At 36.4% G+C, this 21,125-nt stretch overlaps 1 protein-coding gene across 4 annotated transcripts in view; it reads left to right on the top strand.

The window, feature by feature from the left end:
• The first annotated feature begins 295 nt into the window (after positions 1–295).
• The window catches only part of LOC134752265 (protein MTSS 1), a 192,531-nt gene continuing 171,701 nt past the window's right edge, over positions 296–21,125 (top strand). For 3 of the 4 annotated variants that reach the window (XM_063687915.1, XM_063687909.1, XM_063687900.1), the window contains exon 1: positions 296–841. In XM_063687915.1, coding sequence (XP_063543985.1) covers positions 770–841 — 72 coding nt within the window. In that variant the 5' untranslated portion in view covers positions 296–769. The remainder of the gene's footprint in view (positions 842–21,125) is intronic. The other variant, XM_063687923.1, reaches the window with a different exon arrangement.

The following is a 21,125-nucleotide window of genomic DNA, read 5'->3' as shown; positions in this document are numbered from 1 at the left end:
AGTGACAGACAGGCGGACAGTGGAGTTTTAAGGGGCCCAGTAACTATCAGTCCGCCGGACGATACCGGCCTGTCAGTTGTTCGGAACTGTCCAATTTTTGTCTAATTGACAGGCCGATATCGTCCGGCGGACTGATAGTCAGTGGACCCCTTTTAGTAATAGGGTCCCGTTTTTACCCTTTGGGTACGGAACACTAAAAAGACCAAGATAAGTAATAAAACTGGGCATTAAAACGATACAATAATAACGTTATAACGGTTTTTTTCTAATAATTCTAGCAACACTGCGACAAAAATTGACGAATCGTAACAAACCTTCTCCGGCCGATGTGCTTGTCGCTCCATTGCGAGGATCCGCGTCTGTTCTAATTTTGAATCGTATATTTGTGTATTAAAATAACTCGAAAGCAGTATTTTCTTGAATGAATATGCTGTTAATTAACTTCAATTAAATACAGCGTGAATATTCCATGTGTTTCTAGTGGTACCCGTACTGAAACAGTGTTATTTTTTCTTCTTCTTGCCAAGACACTGAGGGGTTGAGGGTATTCATGTTTATAAAAATATTGATTTGTAGCATATCGTTTTCTAACGTTTCTATTGTTTCTTGAAACGTTATGTGAAATGTAGGTAATCGCTAAGCGTATGTGCAGCGTGAAACAATTATGAAAATGCAACAGTTGTCGGAGGATCGTAATGGCGCGTTCTCGGATGTGATTCGTTATTGTGTTTGATCGTGTTTTCTGTGTTTTTGTTGTGTTATTTTGACAATGGAGGGAACCACGGAGAAGGATTGTTCGCCTCTATGGAGCCTGTACCAGCAGATCGTGTCGGACATGAAGGTAGGTCATGGTTTTCAATAGTTTTTAGTTACATCTTGCGTCGCGTAGTTTCGCCTGGACCGGTCGCCCCAGATTTCCATGCCCCGCTAAACCGTTCGAATCGAACGGAATTATGTTTATCAGTTGCTCTTAATACGGCTTGTAACCATCAATTATTTTCACCAGCATTTGTGGCATAGTTTCAGCTGAGTAACAAAATATCATGTTCAGTGACTTATTAATCTTATTATAAGTCACTTCAAAACTCCTTAAGATAAACTAACAACAAACTGTTGTTTTAATTCTAAACAACAGTTCTAACAAATTTATTTGCATGCAAGTCCAAATAAATGTCTTCACATACCTACAAACAGAAAAAAAAACATTGCCACACAATGTTTAGTGGTGTTTTAGATAAATTCGCTAATTTCATAAACTCTTAGATAGTATTATGAAAAATCTTAGAAATGGAAAAGCCTGCTAAGTATTTCCTTAACGTAGCGTTTACAAATTTCAACATTCCCAAAAAATTGTAACCTTTTAGCAAACAATGGGGTTGGCCTGCCGAAGTGTTTAGCAGATGGCGCCAGCATAGCTTGCCCTGTCAATCCCTAGAATTGTGTCAAATTTTTGTTTTTTTAATGCCTGGATGCCAGCCCTTTAAGCCAAATCTCACCTCTAAATAATGTTAGATTGTTCTCAAAATTGGTTTACATAATTTTTATAAATTTTTGGCTAAGAAGAACCATGTTGAGTTGAGACCAAACATTAAAAATTTTTTTTTTGGACTACCCTACTAAACAGTGACCTCACAGTCATAGGAAGCAACTAAAGATTAATATAATTATGATATGGTGATTGTTGATATATGGTGTCCCATTCAGTACTGATGCTTACTTTGCGGAGTTCTTACTAACCCAATTCATGAATTTCATAATATACGGCTTTAGTTTAAAATATGTTAATAAATCCGTCACATGGTGTGTCATTATTCCATCAAAATCGGTTCTGTTTTTGCTGTTACAACTAAGTAAGTTTTACAACCACCGGTTGCGCTCTATTTAGACAGAAAATAAACATTTCATGTAATTAAGTACACTATTACGAACAATTAGAGGTTTTAATTATTAGCTATCTAAGTAGGTTATATAAACTTGTTTTTTAATTCCTGATGACTTGTTTAGAGATAGTTAAACTATAATATTTTTAAGGTTCTCAATCTCTGTAAAACCTGATTTTGCCATCTGGTTACGTACTTTTTGGTATTTGTTGTTATAGCGGCAACGGAAATACATAATCTGTGAAAATTTCAACTGTTTAGCTATCACGGTTCATGAGATACAGCCTGGTGACAGACAGATAGACGGACTGACAGACGTCTTAGTAATAGGGTTCCGTTTTCACCCTTTGGATACGGATAAAGGAGGCCTCGGGTTCAAATCCTGGCCAATGAGCTTTTCGGATCGGAACTTACGTCCAAAAACTGTGAAATATCATTTGATATTTACCAGTCTTTTTTCAGTGAACTTAAAGATCGTGAGGAAACCGGACTAATCCCATAAGGCCTAACTTTCCTTCTGGGTTGGATGTTCACATGGCAGTCGCTTATGTACGGACCGAACGTAGTTGCCGAACGGACCCTCCCAGGAGGCGTAACAAAAAATCAGGGACATCACTAGGAAGATGATGAAGATGATAATGTTTGTAAACGATTTTAAAATCAAGTGATTAATATCGCCATCTTTACCTTTCATGTAAATTGCCTCAGGTTTAAGAATAAACGAGCAGATGAGGGTAATTTATCACTGTACCTAATTTAAACGTTGCAGCTATTGCGAAACAACGGAAACTGAACACTACTCCTAAATGCGTAAGGTTCAGATTGTCTGCATGCGTGTTAAATGTTAAGTGGGATTAAACATGTCTAAGGGTTAGTTCAAGGTGACCCATAAGCTTAGGTTAAAGGTCGTATTAAGTTTCAGGATCGTGCTGCGAATTCAGATGCTGGTACAATGTTAGTTTGAAGTTTTTATGAAGGGTCAAATTTCTCGAAGTCTCTCGAGGGATAATAAGCAACAAAATAATATTGTCATAGAACTCTTAATTTTGGAGGCGTAATAAATTTTACATTTATCAAAACTCATCACTCATCATCATCATTTTTACTCATCAGAATAGGATCTTAATTTAACGTATGCAGGTATGTCGCAGCCATCTGGTTTTAGGTATATGTCTCTGGATTACTAGAGTCTGTGCGGAAAGGAGTGTGGAATGTATGGGGCCCAATACATTCCACGACTCTTTCCGAACAGACTAATATGTGCTTCACTATCGCATTATTTATTTATTTATTTATTTAAGCTTTGTTTGTTCTACAGTCAAGTTTTTTTTCTTGTTTTTGTGTTTTTACTTTGGCTTTGTTTTGGGGCTGACTGCAGATCCCAACTGCTGGGTAAAAGCCTCCTCACTTTTTCTCCACTCATCCCTGTCTTGGGCTTTTTGGAGCCAGTCTTTTCCTGCGACGGAGGAGATGTCGTCTATCCATTTCTTTTTGGGCCTTCCTGAGTGCCTCCGTCCTACAGGTCCAGTCCACTTTGTTGCTTCCAGTGTCCATCTTTTGTCCCGATATCTGGATACATGACCTGCCCATTGCCATTTTAGATGAAGAGTTTGTTGAAGAGCGTCTGTAAGTTTGGTCTTTTGACGTATTATTTCGCTTCTAATTTTCTGTATTTTTCTTATATTTAATAGACTTCTCTCCATCGATCTTTGACAGGTCGTTATAGCTTTACGCACTTTATTTGTGTATGTCCAAGTTTGGCTTCCGTAAGTTAGACTTGGCAGGATACAGGTGTCCATAACGATTTTCTTGTGGGCTATGCTGTATTCGCCTTTCAGGATTTCCTTCTGGGACCAAAACTTTTTCCAGGCTGTGTTTATGCGTCTGTCCACTTCTTCCTCGTTGTTAGATGGGCTAAAGGATATGTGTTTTCCCAAGTAAATGTATTCATTAACATAATCAATTTCGGTCCCTGCCACATTTATTGATCTTCTTCGACTGTTGGTCATAGCTTTTGTCTTAGATGTGTTCATGTGCAGTCCTACTTTCTTGCTCTCCTTGTCAAGGAGAGCACTATCGCATTGGGCAACTGTTATGATACCTGTACCGTTATTATAAATAAGTAAGTTAGCCAGCTAATTAGTTGCATAGGCCGATAGAAAATCACTCAACGACTGGTTCACTCACCCAAGAAGTGATTTAAATGTAACCTAAAAAACTTGAAGAAATGAAATAACATAAAATAAATAAATAAATAAATAATTAATTAACAATAAAATACTAACCTAACATGTACGATGTAACCATTACCAATGAGGATATAATAAGATAGAGTGGTACTGTCAATGTCATAGTAAATTTTGTAACCACTGTAAATTCACTGCCATCTATCCACATACTTTAAAACTAAAAATGAATATTTATAAAAATACGTTAAAATGTATTTAAATATGGATAAATGATTTTTTTATTTGCATTAATAATTTTTTTATGATTTTGACCCATGTTCTTTCACTGGTATGCGTTAAAATTATAAATAACAAACGAAACAGTCAACGCCCTCTATACGAGAGTAGGCCAAAACTAGTGGCGCCATCTGATCGAGAATCAAATTTTCGTGATTTTCGAGGCACGTTTTTTCCTTAGATTGTATCCATCTATTACGGAGTTATATCTATCTTTGCCATTACCAAACCGATCCCGAGAAAGCGCTCTTAGCCGAAGTCTTTAACTTGAAGAGCATGCGAAGTTGCGAACTCTGGTTCAGATAACTTCGTAAGTAGCTTAGTGAAAATCATATTAAATATAAACATTGTATATCAATATCTGGGTTGGAGTAGGTTAAACACTGTTTTATTACGTGTTTTGTGTAAACGGAAACTGTACACGTGGTAGCTAATAATAATCACGGGATTAGGGATAAACACAGACTTGGTTATGTGAATTTTTAAAACTATGAGGTTCATATAAACGGAATAATTACCTTATTATTTCCATACAATCAATATCAAAAAAGGCTACTGATTTCGCTTGTAAGCTAACAATTAAAGTTATTTATTCTAGTTACATTGTTACTACTAATTTATTTCTTTTTAAAAGTTACTGCATTGGCAAAATAATTGCAATATCGTTCGAAGCTCTCATATGAAGTCGTATTGATAAAAACAGGATTCTAACATAGAATCCTGAGCGTAGTGAGGTATTCAAGTGTTAACGCCCAAGGTGAAAATAATTTTGCTACCATGTGACACATACTGCTTTTCACATCACCTATGAGGAAATTACATACATATATTAGGTTTCAAAACATTATTATTTTAAGCAAAGATTGATACGGACAAAGTGCCAAAATATGTATACACGACCTTTGTATAGGTACATACTTCTGGCACTTTGTCCGTATCGATATTTTCAGACGTGACTGTACTGACAAATTAAAAGTACCTACAGCTCATAATTATGTACCTAATATCTTTTCAAAGACAGCATCAAACACCTAAAATGATACAATGAAAATCAAGTACATTATTATTTTTGTAGATTTTTCTGGTAACAAATTAGCTCTTACCCCTTTGAACCAAATCTTCGGAAGAACACTATGAAGACTGATATCACTTATATTTCCTTCGATATCACGGGCCTATAAATCCCGGTCTTTTGATAGGCTTGCGTGGGGATATAGATCCAACACGTAGAGGCCCCTTGGAGAGCTTTAATGTCATGTAGAATGTCACTTATATTTATTATTATAAAGTTATTGATTTAAACTAAGTATTTACAAATTTATACACAATACAGAACCGCATAATTATGCTTTGTGAAATATTTGTACAAAACTTTTTAAATATAAACTTTTTAAATTGCATAGACAAGTATGGCTGCGTTTAAGACCTAAAACTTCAAAATAAAAATTAAATGATTAAACTAATGTTTTTTACGTTTCTTTGTAAATATTACGCTAATTAATTAATTTACTTAATTTAAATATGCTATTAATTAATTTAAAATGTGCTAATTACATTTATTGTTTACAATTACAACAAAATATTATTTAATTTAGAAAATTGTATGCACGTAATCAATTATAAAGAAATTGTAATCGATAATATGCCTACTAATTTCATATGTCTTTGTGTTAATATTTCATACTGGCAACAAAATGTCCTTGAACAGAAAAGTGCCACTTTGATCCCTCCTAGCAGGGAAGAAAAGTTCCCTTTTCGAATAGGTGATATGAAAATATAATTATATTACACATGGATCCTGATCCATGTCCTGACAATACATGTTATCCGCAAATGAAAATACAGTATACACCCCTATAATGGACGTTATTTTTGTTAATTATGCAATATACACAGTGCCCAATAAGTCCGAATACAGTACAAATATTGAATAAAATAAATGTACGAATAGTTACTACAATTAAAATTATATTTTATTAATGGCGCACTTATATAATATATTTACAACAAATGTTTCGGAATAAAAAAGCCTCAAACGGTTCTCGAATGAATCACACGCAGCACGCACCATTTCCATTGGCATTTCGTCTCAAATACGCTCGATAACCTTTTTGAAATGATCCAGGTTTATGATTTTATAATCATGTAGTTTCAAAAACATGTACGACCATACAAAATAATCTAATACGTTCAAGTCTGGAGAACTGGGTGGCCATTCATGTTTCGGTAAAAAATATGTCATATTCTCTTATTATCTCAAATTAGCCTGACACCAAGCTTGAACAGCATTTGCCGTGTGTGAAGGAGCTCCGCCCGTCTCGTTGGAACACAATATTCATTCCCAAACATACATTATAAATTTGGGGCAACACTTCTCCAAAACCTAGTGCATAAATTTCACGCCTTTATCTATAAATACTAAAGGTAGTTTACCCCTCTTACATACTGCACCCCACCCCATGACCGATGGTGAGCTCTGGAAACTAGGAACATTAATTATCCTGGTTGACCGGAATGTCTTCTATCTCCACAATCGACCTAGTGGGTAGTGACCCTGCCTGTGAAGCCGATGGTCCTGGGTTCGAATCCCGGTAAGGGCATTTATTTGTGTGATGAGCACAGATATTTGCTCCTGAGTCATGGGTGTTTTCTATGTATTTAAGTATTTATATATTATATATATCGTTGTCAGAGTACCCATAACACAAGCCTCCTTGGGCTTACCGTGGGACTTAGTCAATCTGTGTAAGAATGTCCTATAATATTTATTATTTATTTATTTATTTATTAATCGATCATTTTGGGCATTATGAGGCTGTTTTAACACAAACAGTTTCTCTTCAGAAAAAACAAACTTTTCACCTGCGTGCCAACAAAGTATTATGCTATAGGTCTTTGCACTCTCTTTTTCTTGGTCGCTTCGGAAATGCCATGTACTTTGCGTTTTTTATAAGCATGGCATCCAAGATCCACCCTCAAAATGTTGTGCACCGATTCTCTTAAAATAAGAAATTGATGGCCTGAAATCCGTATGTCTTTAGAGCCAAGGACTTATTGGACACGGTGTATTTCATTGAACACGTCGAAAACATAAAATATGAATAGAAAATTCAACACATAACGCACAAAGCTATCAGGTATCAGTGAAATATCAAAAAATCCTCAAAATTTTCCCTTAACGCATGATTGGTGCCGTTACCATTTAAAATTTGAGTTACAGCCTCACCAGTCACCATCACCACCTTATTCAGACGGTTAATGCGATAAGTTGCGTGGAGGTTTTCTAGTAGAACATTGCTTTATTTCTGGAGTCTATATAGAACGGTACACAACACAACACAAATAATAATGCAATAGTTGCTAATGTCAAGTTCCTTTAGTTGAAGGATGTCGCACATGGTCATCATAATTAGGTATATACTGTGTAGCTAAACACGAGACGAATGGAATACGCATGTCGCGTATCCTTTTATATTTGATTTACAAAAAAATATATAGAATTTAACATAATGCTGCAACATTTTTATTTTTTATGCTACTAAAGAAGTTTTACGGCTATTGTTAATAATTTAGATATTATCTTACCTAATATCCCATAAACTCGCGTTGTTTTCCACGCGGAATATTTTAAAATTATAAACTGTAAGGAGGAGCTGTTACACCTGACAGCTACGCCATCTTACCCATATACAATTAAAAAAGGTAATTAGTGTATGTGAAAGTCGACATAAAAAGTAGTGTATGCGCTAAGCATGGACCTGATCCGCGATTGCTACATGATGTGAAATAAATTAAGTTTTGTGTACCGGAAAGATATTCCCGGTGTATTTAACAAAAATGGCGAGAGGAAAGCTAGTTCATGTTCTTTGCATAGAATAGTACATTTCGATGCTAGTGCGGAAAGTATGGCATTACTTCACGAGTGTAGAATGACATTTCCGCGCGTGTATCGAACGACGTTTTTTAATACAGTTGCGAATAAATAAGAAAAACAACAAGTAAGAAATTTGAAACTTTTATATTATTAATTTTGTGACATCATTGACATTGACATTATGAAGAGGTGTTTTTAGCTGGGTGTTATTATTATTGAACCCACTTCAATGAAAGTTTTTTTTTAAATGCATGTTCTCTATAAGACAAAAACAATTGTAAATATAAAACATTGTACTATTATTACCCAAATATGGTTAATTACGATTATTTGTGTATCGTACATTTATAAAAACAATATCGAATGTTGCCTTTGGAAACTTAAAGCAGAGAGAAAAAACGCCTCTTCTTTGACAGGCGTTCCGTTCCATTCAGACAACTTATTAAGAACGGGTTTTTCAATATTTAATATTAAAAAAATAGACGTGTTATAATGATGAAGAGGTAAGTAATAAAATATGAAATATGTATATTTTTCGTATTCTTACATTAACAGTAGGTTTTTATGTTGATTACGACGTTTAAAGGAAACTAATATTACACTCATCAATAAGTAGTCATGAATTGGAACAAGAATAAATTTAAAAAAATTGGAAAAGTAAAAAGCACTAGTTCGCGAAAACCAACTTTCCGCACGCTAAACAGCTACGTAAAGTAGCACTTTTTGAGCAACTGTATTAAAAATATGTTTTAATAATATATTTATTATGACCGCAATAACTGATTCCCCAAAATCCTCTGTGACTAGACAAGCTTATAGAGTGCCCTATCCCCTATTAAAAAGTCATATTTGCTAATATATAAATTTAAATCTATTAATCACCTAAGATGAAATATAAAATTTAAATGTCGTATTTTAGTCAGCATGCAATGGGGACAGTCTGAATCTCTGAAGGCAGGTTCCCCATTCTTAAACTAGATTAATCTGTATTATACACCTGGCTCAAATTCTCGTCCTAATGTGTAACGTAATAACTGTTAACTTAGTATAGCTTAAAATATAAATCTCAGAATTGCTTAATTTCGCCACTAGCGTCTGGCGAACTTGCTTAAAGCCCACTTTATACCGGTTTCCCGCGAATCTGGGACGACCTGCACAATGCATTCTGTGCCAGAATTGCGCGGCTGTTGTCGTCCTGTAGTCCTGTGACGTCAGCGACAATGGGAAGAGAGTGGCTTACTTTTGTAATTATTATTTTTTGTTTTTGGAAGGACTGAGGACAGTGAGATGAGATTACTTTATTGAATGTAAATTACTGTCATGACTAAGGTTTACGGCGACTAAGGATGGCTTACGGCGACCTCATCTGACGGAACGATTAACGTTTCGCAGTTATCATGTGTCAATGCGATGTAATTTTAGCGGTCATAATTACCAATTGTAACCACCAGATCTGGGGGCACGGCAGTGCCCCTGCCAAGACGAGCAAAGCGAAGCGCAAGGGCACTACCTACCTTTTCTCGAAGCGCTTCGTCGTTTTTTTGAACCCTCATAACTTGTGTTTGGATTATACCAGGTAAACAAAATTCTCGGGATATGATGGATAGTGGACTTATTAAGCTTAAAAAATTTCAATTGCATAGCTAGCATACTTGGATTTTATTCTTATTTAAAAAACCCGATTTCGTCACTGACTCACTTACTCACTGATGATTATCAAAACCTTTAAGGTACTTCCTGAGGTCCTCATCATCATCATATACTTAAGAGTAAGCCTCTTGTCGGTGGAGCAATTTCCATGTTTCGCGGTCCTATGCCTTCTCTTTGACAGCCTGATACGACACGACGTTGAGTTTTTCCTTTATTTGATGCATGTACGCTCTCCTTGGTCTTCCCTCCTTCCACTTTGCTTCAACTTTCCCTGAGGTCCTAGGAAGCTGAAATTTGGTAAAGATGGTCTTGGTACACAAACAAAAAAATTAAAAAACTTGAAATTTTTAGTCTCTAAGGGGGTGAAAAGGGGGGTGGAATTTTGTATGGGGAATCGATAACCGCTGAACCGATTGAGTTGAAATTTGGTATGTAGGTTACATAGATAGTTTTTGGTATGGGTTATGGGCTTATGGGGCCTTCCCCATTGGGGTTGAGAACTATTCCATATCCTTATATAGAATAGTTTTCAACCCCAAATTAACCCCCGTAAGGGTGAAAAGGGGGTGGAAAAGTGCGTTAGAGGGGAAAAGGGGGTTGAAGTTTGTATGGGGAAGCAGTAAAAAGATGGTATAAAAGATGCCCCCAGATACGTACTTCAGGATTTTTTTATAGTAAACCCAGCCCAGCCCTTTAAATTTGATGGAAGGTTGTCATAAGCAACTTACAAAAAGAAGTGAAATCCCACCAATAACATTTTCATCTAAAATGTTGCCAAGACGAAACCATAAGGCTCGCACTGTCAAAAAGTTATCAGATCTCTTGTAGAGCCAAGCTTCTAACTCTACAAGCCCTAACTTCACAAACTCTACACCTTAGTCAAAATATGTGGTTTGGCCGTTTCGTTACTACAAGAATTATTGTATAATAAAGAATAATGGATAGTGAATAAAAATTTTACCTTACGCCCATGTGACGGTAGCGGAACGCTCTACAAGTGTTGAGTATAATTTGACCTAAAATTACCGTGCACAGTGCAAGTTACAATGCTACAGCCAAGTCAGCGAAAAAGTTTGAGGTAGAGTGTAGAGTATGTGTAGGCATACTATTATTTTACCTTTGAATTTACTTGTTAAGTATTTATCTGGGAGTACGTACGAGTATTAAGGACAAGCTTACAAAAAGATCGTATCTATCCCATTCATAGACATAGTATATACAAGTAGTTATAGACGCGCCACCGCGCGACCGGGGGTAAGAGAAACAATATTCATATAAAATTTGGGCAACATAGGATTTTTTCTCTTTCACTCTTATAAATTTCGGTATTTCGCCATCGCCTCATACGGCTCCTACCTTATGATGCCACCCGGTCGGTGATAAGGATAAAGCATGGCACTATTTTCTCTTTCCTCTTATAGGAATCGCAATAAGAGTATCTTTCTCTATCAAAGAGTGTCAGGCTCTTGATCCCATTACGTGTTGTTGTTAATAAACAAAAGAATACTATTGACCTTCAATCAATCAATCAATGTTAACTTTCAATCAATCTCAAAAAGATTTAAGTTGTGAACGCCAATCAACATAATAATAAATATACCTTCATAAAATAACATACATGACATAACTCACATGACCCGTATCAGGATTTATATCCTAAAACTCTCCCGTGGACATAGACAGCCATCAAATGCCAAACCCCTTAAATATCCTCACGTCCGTTTGGCACTTACTAATGAGAGCTATTCGATATTTTATCGATTAACAAACACTCGATAATTCTAATTAACAGTTGTTATACTGCTTGCTAAATGTCGTGTAATACCGCTACGATGCTTGCCTCACTAGTTTTTGCACATCCGGTGAGTTCATGAAACCGGTATTTTCGGGCTCGGTATAAATCAACAATTTAGTTACTATCGAAAATAATGTATCTTTTTAATAGTACCGTAGTATTTCTAAAACCTTATTTCTTTGTATATTTATAGAAACTGAACTTAATTGCGTAAACATTAGATTTATTTAATTGTCACGACGTTTAGAGTTTTGTAATTGAAAAACCTTTACACTGTAGGTATAGTATAAACTATCTGAGATGATTTTTTCGGGCTTGGGCCCTAATCTGTTAAATAAAAGCCTTTGTTTCTTTTAAGAGCGGTCTTTAGCACGTGCCAAAGCAACCATGTCGCTTAAAAACACAAAAACCGGCCAAGTGCGAGACGGACTCGCGGACGAAGGGTTCCGTACCATTACGAAAAAAAAACAGCAAAAAAAATCACGTTTGTTGTATGGGAGCCCCATTTAAATATTTATATTATTCTGTTTTTAGTATTTGTTGTTATAGCGGCAAAAGAAATACATCATCCGTGAAAATTTGAACTGTCTAGCTATCACGGTTCATGAGATACAGCCTGGTGACAGACAGACAGACGGACAGCGGAGTCTTAGTAATAGGGTCCCGTTTTTACCCTTTGGGTACGGAACCCTAAAAAGCAACTATCGTGATAGTATTAAATTTCAAATTTATGTGAAATTCAGAGTACAATCAGGGTGGTATTTTCTTTGGAGATAACAAAACGTTTTATCTCCGAATGGGCTCTTTCATGAATTTGAACCATATAAATACGGCTTGTTCCCGTTACTTATGTCGGGGCTATTAGTAGTAAGCAATCTAACCACTTACATACCATAACCAGGGTATGTACGTATTGCTGTACGTAACAAAATATTTTCCATAACCTCACAATTTTTAATAAAACGGTTCGGTCTGTCCAAGTCCCAAGTCCAAAAAGCGATGATTGTATCAACCCCCCGCGTGGGGTGCCAATGCCAGGGGTGCGATATCGATTAACTAACTTAAAAGGTTAGGGCTACGTTTCGACTTCGGACGAATCGGTATTCATTGCGTCACTTGGTTTTCTTTACGGATACCTTCCAAGAAATACATAATGTGCGTCTAAGTAGTACATTACAAAATTTGCAAAAATAGGACACAGAATATGGTTAAATTGAATCACAAAAAACAAGGTTAGAAATGAGAAATATATTACTGCCGAGGCCTGGACTTGCCGGCCCAAAACTATAGGATAGGGACAAAGATAGATATAACTCCGTAATAGATGGATACAGTCTAAGGAAAAAACGTGCCTCGAAAATCAAGAAAATTTGATTCTCGTTCAGAGGGCGCTACTAGTTTTGGCCTACAGTCGTATAGATGGCGTTGACGGTTTCGTTTGTTATTTAACAATTTTAACGCATATCAGTGAAAGAACATGGGTCAAAATCATAAAAAAAATTAATGCAAATAAAAAAAATCATTTATCTATATTTAAATACATTCTATCGTATTTTTATAAATCTTCATTTTTAGTTTCAAAGTGTGTCGACAGATGGCAGTGAATTTACTGGGTACAAAATTTACTATGACAGTACCGCTCTAGTATAAGTTACTCTATGATAGGGATATGAAGCTGGCAAGCCCTTTTCATGCCGATGCATGTATAGTGCTTTAAATTTTCCAACTAAAATGTGTTTTTTTTCGCGGATGTACTTTGCCTGGGCTATTGATGTCACGCATTTAGGGCTATCACACACTAGCTAAAATTACGAAGGAATCTGAATTTATATGGTTATACAATGAATTTAGAGGATTAAGAATATTGTCTATGGTCTCTGGTTCTAATTCACTTAATTACAGAGTATTAGAGAAACGGCACATTCATAAAGGCTTGACTACACAAAAACTGCCAGGTAGGCGGCGCCGTCGCCGCAAGGAAAGTTGGTTCTTCATCCTGATGAAATCCCTAGCAGATCTAAGGACAATATATAGCTCTCTGAATTTATTCAGTACCTATCTAATGCAACAATAGGATTCAGATCCTTAATTCAAGCTCGTCTATAATGAGTGATGACCCTTTACCGTGGATATTTTAGTCTATTATCCATCCCGCCATCCCGCCACTAGAAAAAAAGTAGATAATAGAAATAAAAATCTAAAGGCTTGGCCAAACACACGGCATGACGCAGCGCCGCGTCTGCGCCGCGTGGACGCAAGGGGCCGGCGGGACGCAGTCTGACGTCGCCAACCTGTTAGCATGAGCGGCGGTCGCGCCGCGCGACCGGGGCGCTGCGTCCCGCCTTGTGTTTGACCAAGCCTTAAACGTTGTGCATTGAAACAAAAGACGGTTCGAGCTACTGCGCCCGAAACGGGCTATACTTCGCTACTTCGAATCGAAGCATATTATAAAGGTACATAAAAATATTTCATTGCATGTTTGAGAAAAATAGTTTGTACATACTAGATATTTCGAAAACATCATGGGTAACAAATGTCGATTTTACGTGCTACCACTATTGTATTAGTGCATGCACACAATAACATGATAATGTAAACATAACAATGCAATGACTAGGAGAGAATGCCTTCAGGAATTAAGTCCGCCATTTGTACTTTCACATGTATTGTGCAATAATAAATAAACAATGACCTGTTTTCAAAGCAGCTTGAAATGTTCAATTGTTCATTTTACACAGATACGTATATAAATACATGCTTTATACGGTCGACGTCGACACATCAGATAAGCCGTAACTATTCTATTGATTGTCGTTGTCGCAAAAAAGCTAATGAATTAATTGTTTTTCTACATGTATGTATAAACAATTGCTTCATAAGTCAGAAACGCGCATGTGACACCCTTCATATAGCAACATCCATATCCTACGAAAACGGCTTAGCGTTGTTTGTTAGTCTCCATAGGCTACGGTGGCCAAAATCGAGAAAAAAACTGTCTTAAAATTGAATTTAGCAAGGAGCAGGTACCAGGGCCTCATGAGTTATGAGGAGGTGTCGTTGACCAACCCGCTGGGGGCGCCGGGCGAGTATGAAGGTATCGCGGGCTGCGGCAGCTCGCGTATCTTAGCTGTATACTTTTGGTTTCATACCTATATGATTCTACTAACTAGTTGAAAGTATAACACGGCACTCGACTGAAAAGCTCTCTATTAGCTCGCGATTGTATAAAATACTATTCTTGGGATGTTTTTATATCACTGTGTTTAAATAAATACGTTATGCATGCTACTCCGCTAGTTTCACTTCTGTGGCGGCGGCACATTTGAGGTATGCAGAGCTATGTCACTCGTTCGTGACTCGAAACCCGATCGCTTTACTTTCAATTGGATTAAAGTAACACAATACGATAAATCCGTGTCGAAAGGTCGTAGGTTAACGGCCCATTCCGTGTTAGCAGTTATCTTGTCACGAAATTGAATGGAATCGCTACCTAGATTTTAACCACAAATACAGTATTAGCAAACATAATTATGACACTGAAAAACTATAACTGAGTTAACATTAGCACTCAAACTAAGATCGCTAATATCCCCACGTGCAAGCCAACAGTATACATGACAAATTTTTTGCTGTTGCCTAAATCCCTAACCTTCACATCCCGTACTAAAACACGATAAAACCCGGCCATGCATGATCTGGTATATATTTTTACCGAATGGACATATTCAAGCAGTAATTTTATTAAAATAAAATTACTGAATATTGTCTTCGGTTACTGCGATAGTTACTAATGAAATAAAACTATGAAAACGGATTATATCGCGTATATTGAATTTATAATACATCCCGACGTTTCGAACCCTTTACAGCGTTCGTGGTCAACGGGTGACTGAGGAAAAACTACAAAGTGCAAGAATACCCACATACTAAAAATAATGAACCATCATAGACTATAAACTTTAAGGCTGGTTGTACATGCAAAATTACTGCTTAATCTGTATATAAAGTACTATATAACAAAAATATAATCATATTCCAATATGTATGTGAGTTTTCGCCGAATATATTCCATCATATCTTTAATTTTTTTGTCCAGGGTTTTTTTGATAATATTCACTCGCTTTCTGCTACAAAGCCACAATTGTGTTTTTATTTTTATAAGCTGTTTTATGCACATTAGGATGTCATCTTACCATAAAAACACTTTTTTACTCTTTTCTACGTGAGGTAGTCAGGAAAACTTCCTTCTCCAAGCACTGAAAGTCGTTTTTGTATGGGAGGTAGTTTTTTGTCAAGAAGTCGAATTCATAAGTTTAACACATAGATCTCTAGAAAGCGCCTTGTAATCTAAGCGACTATCATCAACCATACCATACACCAAGATAATAACCTATAATAACGTAGAAAGATAAACTTGAGTGAGACGCTTTGTATAAGCCGATGAATGTCATGAATGTCACTTTGTTATGAGATCGGTGCATTGTCTGTGCGGTATTGCTTTAGAAAACCGGCCAAGTGCGAGTCGAATTCGCGTTCCAAGGGTTCCGTACATTACACAATTTAAACAATGTATTTTTTTATGTGAAACGTGAGTTTTAAAAATGTATTTTAAAAGCCCGTAGGGGTCGGATCAAAAACTAAATTTCTAATAGGTTTTCCTGTAATTTTTAATTTTCTCATTAACCCCCCAAAAGTTTACGTTACATGTCCGTCTTTGGGTCATAAGTAAAAGTATAGTTTTTTTTACTCTGCTATCATGAATAGATTTGGCTAGCAAGCAGACTTTTCTAAACAGATATAAATCCTTTGAAAAAACGGCACACTGCCCCACATCAGTTAATCCATAACAAAATCGAAAGCGTTACATAATGTAGATTGCGTTGCCGCCATTTGTCACAGATAAGGCACAAAGATGACAGGGGGCAGTTTATCTTCGGACGACTGTGGAATTACAAAAGCCCTTTATAATATTACCAAGATACCATTATGGGTACTCAAATGTGGAACTAGCTAGCCAGTCCCCGAGTAGATTTCATCAGGTATCGTGGGACGAAAACATCTGCCCTGGGCTTACAACTTAATTTGTCGGTGTTTATTAGATTTTTATTCACGAAACAGCTGTATGTTTCTACTTTTTATTTACTTGGTGACTAATAAAAGTATTCGTTTAGTTATTCTGTTCATTTTAGTACCTACTCATTTTACCCAATGTCACTTCTTAAGTTCTATCTATCTATCGTTCTGTCTATCGTTGATTGTAACATCGCGAGTATTGCGTTGCAGTGGCTTAGCGTCAAGACTGCAACCTGGGTAAAGTTTATTTTATTATTTAAGGAGTACCAACAGCTACAAAATCATTATGCTTATTTAGGTAATAATACAAAGCCAATTACAGGTACTCACAGATAGAAATTAAATAAACAATATATCAAACTAAGCAGAGCTATTTAAAATATTAATACCTGGTGAATTTACTGATTAGTCATATACCTCTATTAATTATTATTATTACCAAAGAGGATATAATAAGATAGAGCGGTACTGTCATAGTAAATTTTTTAACCACTGTAAATTCACTGCCATCTATCGACATACTTTAAAACTAAAAATGAAGATTTATAAAAATACGTTAAAATGTATTTAAATATAGAAAAATGATTTTTTTATTTGCATTAATTATTTTTATATGATTTTGACCCATGTTCTTTCACTGATATGCGTTAAAATTATAAATAACAAACGAAACCGTCAGCGCCCTCTATACGAGAGTAGGCCAAAACTAGTGGCGCCATCTGATCGAGAATCAAATTTTCGTGATTTTCGAGGCACGTTTTTTCCTTAGACTGTAGCCATCTATTACGGAGTTATATCTATCTTTGTTATTACTTATGTATACCTACTAAGTTATGTAGGATTAAAGTGAAATCTATTTCACACAATTGCGGTACGGTACAGTGCCCCAATGAGAATGTATATAATAGTGCTCTAATCGGAGTAGTTCCGCGGAAATCAGTCTCGTTTCCCATTGTTTTCGTAACGGCTCGTCCAATATCCCACGAGATGCTTTACATAAAATATCCAGTGTACCATGGTTGTGGAAATAGATAATAAGGTTGTTACCGTTATATGCAGAAAATGTAGATACGCACTGCAAAATGCCCATAGATGAACATAAGTAGATCTACTTACATTAAATTATTTTATAATTTACTAGCTTTTGCCCGCGACGTCGTCTGCGTGGACTTAGTAACCGCAGCTAGAGGAAAAAATAGCGCCTGGATAAAGTCTAATGGCAATCATTCAATTTTGAGCATATGCTTAATTGCTTACACAAATTATCAGGCAAATTGAGGCGTAACTTTAATATAAAAGTTGCATAAGACTAGTTTTTTGAGGTCAGGTTTGACATTGGAACAGTGTTATCTTTTAGGCTGGTTTTAGTGTCACGCGGACCGTCCGTGCGGATCGCTCTGCACCGCGAAATTGCATGAGAAAGCTGTCCGCGCGGACGGTCTTCCGCGCGAACCACTCTTAAACGCTCCCTGGACTTAATACATATTGGTCAGGTGCGGAGCAATCCGCACGGACGGTCTGCGTGACACTAAAACACGCCTAACTCCGAGTTACTTGGCTAACTCTGGAACGCGCAAGTGGCCCTTAATTGTATTGTATGTTATGTACCCTCAATCCCCCATTTCATGTAGATTGCAATTTCTTTCCCCAATTTCTAAAATAGATTATTATCACAATAATAGAAAAGCGTTGCGCTAGTTATTAAATAAGTGCGATTAACGTGCGTGCGCGCATAGCGTGTCGCAGTGAGCACGTGGCCGAGAATGCATGGTGGAAAACGATGCCGTTGCCCTGTTGGTTTTTATGCTGTCTGCTTTACTGTATTATGCCGTTTTGCTCTGCATATTCAAATGAACAACCTCGTATTTTTTTAAAGTAAAGCCTAAATCAAAATGATTTTGTGAAAAACCTTTATCCGGGATCGGAGGGCCAGTTCAAAGGATTCTTTTGTTCACAGGTTAACCGATTTTTTTTTGCTTTTGTTACAATTTTTTTTTATGATCATCATTACCTTTTTCTGATCTTGTCAACTGGTTAATTAGCTTAAAAGTTTATTATAGGTACTATAATCCGGAGGTCTCCAATGTTTATGATCCGAGGGTCACGGCTAGACCCCTACTTTCTTTTCGATTCCGGCCCGGGGGCTGTAGTTTGGAGACTCCTAATAACGTTCATTGGCACACGTTGTTCTTTAGATAATTTCAGAAACACTTCTTTGCTGTCTGGGTAATTATTGTTTTTGTTCTTCCGGCTCCGGCGGTAATATATTCAGGGACTATGGAGGCTGACTACACTTACTATTGAAGACATACCTTTACCTACATCAAGCATTCTAAAAATAGCTTGTCTAGCATGCTCGTCGAACGAACACGCATCATAGTTTAAAATGGAATTTGAATTATTGGTTTAAGTTATTTATCGGTTAAATTAGTCGCATGATGTGTTTAATCTATATGTACTATATATAAACGTAAAAGTCCTGACTGACTGACTCACTTAAATCAACGCCCAGCCGCCGCCGCCGCAGCCGTTGGACCTAGAGAGCAGAATTTTTCACAATAGGTAGTTTTTATAACGTTAGTATCCACTAAGAAGGGGTTTTTCAAAATTCATCCCCTAAGGGGATGAAATAAGGGTCCAAACTTTGTATGGGGTTCAAGTTTTATTTTAAGCTATGAATTCGAACCTTGGGTAAAAGATATATTATTAAAAAACAAGAAAACTACTTTCAGCGTTCCCCTAAGGTGGTGAGAAAGGGGTTGCAAGTTTTTATGGAGATCAAAAATCTTATCAAATGCGGGACTTAAAACTTGTATATAGGCATATTATTAGAATACATGAAAAGTAGTTTCAGCGTTTTTAAAAATTCATCCCCAAGGTGGTAAAAAAGAGGTTAAAAGTTTGTATGGAGATCAATGCTTTTTTTGAGTACATGACTTCAGTCTTTGTATAAAGGCATATTATTAGAATAGAAGAAAAGTAAATTAAGCGTTTTTAAATATTCATCCCCTAAAAGGGTTAAAGAGGGGTTGAAAGTTTGAATCCATTACAAATGCTTTGAAACTTCTTAGAAAGGCATTGTATAATATTACAAAAATAAAATATTTCAACGTTCTTAATAATTCAACCCCTAAGGGGGTTAAAAATGGGATGTAAGTTTATATGTAGTACAAGTTTTCGTTTAAGCTAGGAACATGAAACTTGATAAAAGGGCAATATATTAAAATAGACGAAAACTGATTGCACCGTGTTTGAAAAGTTTGTATGAATAAAACATTTAAAACTTTCGCGGTTTGAACACATATTAAATCACATTTACAAACGTCAGACTATTGACAATTATTAACATTTATGTGTAGTGGGTGATTTGAAAATGCGATGTCTACCTCAAACTTTAAATGCACTTTTCGGGGTAGTCACAAAAATCTCTGTTTTGACATTTTGCTGGGACGTCAGTTAGCCGCGACCACGACCAGTGAAACCTGTGTCGAAGCGTCGGTAAATAAAGGTAACAAAATAAATTCGCGATAGACCCGTTTGTAAATGTGATTTAATATGTGTTCACACCGCGAAAGTTTTAAATGTTATAATGTTCTATACTCATGTAAAATATATAACCACCAACATACAAATCCACGCGTACGAAGTCGCGGGCAACAGCTAGTGTACAATAAGAATTAGAATTAAAAAAAAAGAAAGCTCAAGCGTCTTTATACAAATCGGTACGAACGATGTAATTGTTTCGAAGAAATTGCACCTTATATTGCGTAACTTCCATGATGCAATATGTTAGTTATGTTGTACCGTATAACCGTAGTCTTCAACTTAAGCAACAAAGGCGTTTTCTTTTTGTTCTGATTGAGTAGCCGTACGAGTAGCTGCAGGATTGTATTTAGGAGTATGTGATTTTGTACAGTCAAGGGCATAAATATATATATACATTTCCAAAGTTTCAAAAATATGTGTACGCTCTTTTACACCTTAGACAAAAAAGTCGTATTCACATATTTTTGAGCCATTTGTCTGGATCGATATTTTTGTTTTCGACTGTACATGTAGTCCAGCCAGCCCAACTCCTCGAGGAATCCTATTAAACCTTTGATGTCGAGTAGGACCTCGGGGAGGTCTCTCGGGGATCCGAGATGTTTTGCCCTGTATGGGGCCACTACGCTTCATTCCAGCACCACGTGAGAGGCTGTTTCTTCTGTCTCCATGCATCCTCGGCATAGGGGACTGTCTGTGAAACTGGTTATAAAAAGATGTTTGTTAAATAGTCAATGACCTGTTATGACACTGGTTACACTCAGTCACTTGAGTTATTTCTAATCCAATGAAAAAAAAAAAACAAATTATTATAATGCTTGAGTGGAATACATACTATAACGAAG

The sequence above is a fragment of the Cydia strobilella genome, chromosome 2 (assembly GCF_947568885.1).
Source record: "Cydia strobilella chromosome 2, ilCydStro3.1, whole genome shotgun sequence".
Classification (NCBI taxonomy): domain Eukaryota; kingdom Metazoa; phylum Arthropoda; class Insecta; order Lepidoptera; family Tortricidae; genus Cydia; species Cydia strobilella.
The sequence above is the reverse complement of the archived record's forward strand: the minus strand, read 5'-3'. Positions and strand labels throughout refer to the sequence as shown.